The sequence below is a fragment of the Lepidothrix coronata genome, unplaced genomic scaffold, assembly GCF_001604755.1.
Source record: "Lepidothrix coronata isolate B3197 unplaced genomic scaffold, Lepidothrix_coronata-1.0 Scaffold375, whole genome shotgun sequence".
Classification (NCBI taxonomy): Eukaryota; Metazoa; Chordata; class Aves; order Passeriformes; family Pipridae; genus Lepidothrix; species Lepidothrix coronata.
The window spans coordinates 1-5,908 of record NW_016690555.1 but is presented as its reverse complement, the minus strand read 5'-3'; the positions used below and the strand labels follow the sequence as shown (position 1 = coordinate 5,908).

Sequence of the window (5,908 nt, the reverse complement as noted above, 5' to 3'; positions counted from 1 at the left end):
AATTAGTATTAAATTACTTCAGTGTAAAGTTTAACCACTTAAACAGAGAATACTTCCACCCAAACCTTTTACCATCTTCCCCTTGGCTCTCCTTCGTGTCTGGATGAGAAGCCTTTTCCACCAGAGCCTCGTAAGTCTTTTGTGCTCGAACAATTTCCTTCTCTGGGCTGAAATGCACCATCTGCCTGCTCAGAATGGGCACGACCAGATTGAAGTTGTCAACTCTCTTGTTTAGTTTCCTGATGTCTTCCACGAACTGCTCGCAGATCCGACTCCACTGCTTCTGCTCCAGCGGTGTCATGGGCTCTCCCAGCTTCCTCCTCGAGGCCACCACGCTCTTCCTCAGCCCCTCGATGGTCTCCCGGATCTCCTTCTGCAGCAGGATCCACTCGGGCTGGTACCCGTTGTCAATCAGGATCCTGTTGAGGTTGTGGGTCATGGGGTCGATGTGGGGACAGTCCGAGAATTTCTGCAGAGGTTTTCCTTTGCCCCTGAGGTTGTCGAAGTCTCCTTTGGCCATGGATTCCTGGATGAGGTCCTCCACCAGCCGTTCCACCGCTTGGGTTATCTTCACCTTCTTGCTCTCCCTCACATCCTTGGCTCTCATCAGGTCAGTCTCGGGGTAGCTGCTCCCGAGCCTGTGCTGCTGGTACTCCAACACCTGCTCCGTGGCGCGGTCCACTCGGAACTGCATGTACTGCTTCTCCCTCTGGCTCGGCGTTCCGATGCCGACGCCTTCAAAACTCAAGTAGTGCCTGTGCTGTAGGGACTTGGATTTGAACTGGTCTTCCTCCTCTTCGCTGTCCTCGCCGGGTTTCTGCTTGGCTGCCACGTCGTTGAGCACGACCCTGTAGGCCTCCTCCACCCTGATGAAGGCGGCGGGGTCGGCCGCGCTGGAGCTGCTGTCGGGGTGGTACTTTTTGGCGAGGGTTCGGTAGGAGTTCCTGACCTCATCGAGGGAACATCCCTCCTCAAGCTCCAGGATTTTGTAAGAGTCCCTGACGTCGCCTTTGGGTTTGTAACCCGACAACATCCTGCAGAGAAACGGCTTCAGCTTCCTTGGGATCACGGCTCCCTGTCCCAGGAAACGGTGCCCCATGGTGTTGGTCAGCATGGCACAGAGACAGCGGGGATTTCTTCAGGTGCAGCTACATTACAAACAGCCTACAAACACATTTGTGTTTGAACTGTGTTAAATATGCTTTTTTAAAGAACTCCCAGGATTTATGTCTTATCTTTATGGTATCATAGAATCATGGAATCACAGGAGGACTTGGGTTGGAAAGGGCCTTAAAAATCATCTCATTCCATCCCCCTGCCATGGGCAGGGACACCTTCCGCCAGCCCAGGTTGCTCCAAGCCCCGTCCAACCTGGCCTTGGACACTTCCAGGGATCCAGGGGCAGCCACAGCTTCTCTGGGCAACCTGGGCCAGGGCCTCCCCACCCTCCCAGCCAGGAATTCCTTCCCAATATCCCACCTAACCCTACCCTCCTTCAGCTTAACACCATTATCTGCACTTCTAATTAATGAATATTGAAGTCATATTACAATATAAAAGAAAATTAATTCATACTATAGTTTTCTCCTACAACGGCAGCACGGGTTTGTTTTGCAGTGCAGAATTCCCACAAAGCATTTTTATCGCCTTTCTTTTATTTTTTGATTAATTATTTTATTGCCCTTATTGCCTATCAGCAAACTCAGAGCAGGGTAAACTGGAAATACCCTTTATGCTGAGGGGTAACTGCTGAAACGAATCCTTCCCTTTTCCCCTCTGTACCTACATTCAGCACTCTCTGAATTTCCCACTCCCACGGATCCCAGTGCCTCAACATGTACAACCTGGAACATTCCCAAAGGATGTCATCACAGCACGTTTTTGGTACTTCCCAGCAACATCTGTAGCAGTGTTCAGGTTATACATTCATTTAGACCGGCTCTTGTACCCCAGCAGAGGCCAAACTCCTTCACTCGTGCCAGGTAAGGCTGGAAACCTGGAACTGAGAACAGATCAATAGTGGTCAGTATTTCCCTCCGTCAGCAATTCCAGTGCTTCGGGATTATTTGGGAAAAGAGCAAAAGGAACAGCTTATAAATCAGGTCTTTATGTAAGTTCAAAGTAGAAGAACATAACACAACCTGCACCCACCATTTAAACATAGCTAACTCCTCCTTTACTCATGGAAATAAATCCTAAGGGAAATGCTGGATCACTGGTGCTAAAGGCTCAGGGAGGGCAACATCCCCTTGGCTGACTCAATTTCCAAACAAAAAACTAGGTCAAATCGAGGTTAATTAAGGACTAAATAGTACTTATCTGTCCTGTACATAAAAAACTGACCTTCTGCCCCAACCCAGAGAGGGAAAAGGGGATGTTCTTGGGAATGGATCAATCCTAAATGCTTTCAGCTGATTTTGATCAATGTCACTTGTTGAGTCCTCAGCTTATGATAATGGACTTCATCAACACGTGGTTTTTTTAATTTATGGTAGAGTAGTGTGATATATAAATAATTGTGATTCGTGAAACAAATGGGTGATTACATCAAAATAAAACAAACAGATTGTAAAACTTAATTACACCCCATAAAGAAATAAAACAGAGCCTTACAAGGTCAAGAGGCCCTAAACCTCCCTACTATCCTAAAAATAAAATATGGATTTTTTAGGTGCCTGTTTGTCCAAGAATGCATGAATTATGACTGGTTGTAGAGATAACCCCTTTTAGCTTTAGCTGTAAGAAAACCCATATATTAAATACTTAGCAAAAACCTGTAGAATTTAGAATGTATATGTATATGATACATGAGAATGTATATGTATATGATATAATTAATATGCATGAAGTAGCTAAGATAAATATTAAATTTGGGAATGGGAAATTGGTCCCCATTTCTCTCACCCAGCCGGCTGCTTGCTTTTACCATATAATAAACTATTATTCAAAAACTTATAGAAACTCGAGACTTTGTTTATCAGAGTAGTGATTTCTTTCGTTCTAGGTGTCAGACAAAGATAATAATTGAGTTTTATATGGCCATAAGAACCTGCGTCACTACTACTTAAACGGAAAGAACGACTACACTTTAATTCAATCACTGCTCAGAAAGTGACTTTCTCGTAGCTCCGCAGCCATTAATTTAATATATCTGCGCTTAAAGAAGCGTGAATAGAACCCCAGCTGCACCCAAAGGGGGGTTATCCCCGGCGGGGACGGGGAAGGGGCTGAGCCCCCCCGGACCCCCATCCCTCCCTCCCTCCCTCCCTGTCCCGCAGGGCGGGGGGGTCTCCCCGCAGCGCCCCCCGCACCTGAGACCCCCGGGCCCCCCCGGCTCACCTGGAGCCCCGGGCCGAGCAGGCCGGTAACGGCGGCGGGGAGGAAGAGCAGAGGATGGGGCAGCCGCTGTGACCCCACGCTCAAGGACGGGAGGGAGGGAGAGACAGAGGGACAGAGAGAGGGGCGGGAACGGGGAGGGACGGAGGGAGGGAACGAGGGGGACGGAGAGGAGACGGGGAAGGAGGGAAGAAGGAGGGAAGGAGGAAAGAAGGGGGGAGGGAGGGAAAAGTGGAGGGAGGAAAGGACGAAGCAGAAGAAGAAGGGAGTAAGGGAGGGAAGAATGGCGGGGAGAGTGACAAGGAGGGCGGCGAGAGAGGGAAGGAGGCCGGGAGCGAGGGAACGGGGCAGAGCAGGGCGGGCCGCGGACACCCCGCTCCCCGCCAGGGGCCGCCCGAGAGCCGCGGCAGCCGGGGGCGGGGCCGTGAGGGGTCGGCGCTGTGAGGGGCGGGGCCGTGAGGGGCGGGGCCGTGAGGGGCGGGGCCGTGAGGGGTCGGCGCTGTGAGGGGCGGGGCCGTGAGGGGCGGGGCCGTGAGGGGCGGGGCCGTGAGGGGGCGGCGCTGTGAGGGGGCGGCGCCGTGAGGGGCGGGGCCGNTCTTCCTCTGAGAGAAGGAAGTGATAAAAATTACATTTTAAACACTTCTCTGTCCCTGCTAATTACCTATCACATCTCTGAGCTTTCCCCAGGAACCTCCAGGTGACCTGGAATACAGTGGGATAAAACACCCAAGTGATTTAAAACGAACCAAATTCACCCAAAATTTAAAAGAGAACCAAATTGTGGCTCTTTATTTGTAGGGAAACGCACTTTGTGCAACAACTTCTCTCTTGAATTTCCATCTTCCTGATTAGGCCACTTGTTGTTTTTTTTTTTCAGTCAAGTGTTTCCTCAAAATATTTCATTATTTTCCTTTCCTTCAAGCCTCTCTCTTTTTTTTCAGCAAAAAAATATCAAGTTTGGCCATCCCCCTTTCCTTACTCCAGGTTTGGTGTCTTATTTCCCCAGATTCTCTCCCTCTTTCTCTTCTTAAATGAGATTTTTTTTGCCTCCTACTGATCCTCCAGGGAAAGACTCTCGAGAGGAAGAGATTTATTTGCTGGTAATATATAAATACAAATAAAAGCTGCAACCAGAAAGCTAAATAACAGCTACAAATACACAGGACACATATAAATACAGATGAGTTTTCCTGCATCTGAAAAGCACTGTTTGAACAATATTGGATATTAAAAAAGATAAATTGGTTCTATCACATCACTGGGAGGGTGGAGATGCAGAGATTCCATCTTCCCTTTTGTTTTTTGGTTTTTTTTTTAAGACAATGGAAATTTCAGAAAACAAATCCATGGATTTCTCAAGCTAAAAGTGGGAAACGAGGCAGGACCAACACTCACAAGGACAGAAAGACTCCATCAGGAGAACTCCAAAGAGAAGGAATGGGTTCAGGAATGCACTGAGGAAGAGAGGAGGGAAGTGTAGGAGAATATGTGAAAATTAATCTAATTATAGAAAGACACCTGATACAGCTTGAAAGCAAATTGAACACAAGTACCTCCAAAACTGCAGTTTCCTGTAATAAAAAGAGCCTTGACATATCCTGGCTGAAAGGGTTTGTTTCCTGACAGAGGGGCTCAAATTAAAAAAAACAAAATTGAGCTTCTTTATGTCACAAAAAAAAAAAAAGTACTGCAGGAAACCTAAAATGAACTGGACAAGGGACAAAATTCAGGCATTTCCACTGAAATCCTCTCCCAGCTCCAAAAAAAGGGACAGAACTTTGAAAGATGGCATGAACAAATGTGTTTATCTGAAGTCAGACAAAGTCTTAATCTTTCCCTGAGCCTGCCCAGAACAGCCCAGCCTTGCCCTAAACTCAGGGAGGAGCCCAGTCAAACCCCAAAAGGTATTTTCAAATAACTGACACACACAGCAAAGAGGAGAAAACTCATTACAGTTAATTGGCCCACCTGGAGAGTTTGGTCTCTGCCAAGAGTCGCTTCTTTATTATTTCCCAAGGAATGTTTGTTGGAAGTCTTTTAGGAGAGCTCTGATTTTCGGGCCGGGCCGGCACCAGCAGGTTGTTGAGCTGGGCTGAAATCAACAGGGCTGGCAAATAATGACATCATAAATAAGGATAAATACAAAAGATTTAGATTAGATATTAGTATAATAAACATAAATATAATATATATATCATTAGGCTTTGCAAACGAAGATTTGCCAAGATCCCAAATATAAATATAAAATAAATGTAAAATATGGTAAGTACAAAATATAATAAGTAATAATAAAACAAACACATGTTCTACCCCAGATCCAAGGAGAAATCAATGGGAATAAAACCTCAACCCCCTGACAGGAGGGGGGAGCCGGGGGGGGTCGGGCTCTGCTCCCAGAGAACAAGGGACAGGAGGAGAGGGAACAGCCTCCAGCTGTGCCAGGGGAGGCTCAGCTTGGACAGGAGGAGGAATTTCTTCATCTTCACCCCTGAAAGGATTTGCCTGTGAAAAGGGATATTAGAGCTCTCCTGGAGCACCTGGAGAGGGAACAACACACAGGAAAAGAACAGGA

The 5,908-nt window shown here is 47.4% G+C and overlaps 1 protein-coding gene across 3 annotated transcripts; it reads right to left on the bottom strand.

The window, feature by feature from the left end:
* Positions 1-6: 6 nt before the first annotated feature.
* On the bottom strand, positions 7-5,119 carry DNAJC28 (DnaJ heat shock protein family (Hsp40) member C28). 3 transcript variants are annotated; one of them, XM_017839110.1, is made up of 3 exons: positions 3,340-3,502; positions 1,787-2,002; positions 7-1,164 (listed from the first exon to the last, which is right to left on the bottom strand). In XM_017839110.1, the coding sequence occupies exon 3, from the start codon at positions 1,112-1,114 to the stop codon at positions 14-16; it is 1,101 nt and encodes a 366-aa protein (XP_017694599.1). In that variant the 5' UTR covers positions 1,115-1,164; positions 1,787-2,002; positions 3,340-3,502; the 3' UTR covers positions 7-13. The 3 variants fall into 3 exon arrangements, with proteins under 3 accessions (XP_017694599.1, XP_017694598.1, XP_017694600.1); XM_017839109.1 differs by having other exon boundaries at positions 1,845-2,002; positions 3,340-3,501; XM_017839111.1 differs by lacking the exons at positions 1,787-2,002; positions 3,340-3,502 and adding an exon at positions 5,109-5,119.
* Between the last annotated feature and the right edge of the window lie 789 nt (positions 5,120-5,908).

What these genes read in the sequence shown, in the direction of transcription:
- DNAJC28 (XM_017839111.1), bottom strand. Translation starts at nt 1,114, where the DNA reads ATGCTGACCAACACCATGGGGCACCGTTTCCTGGGACAGGGAGCCGTG.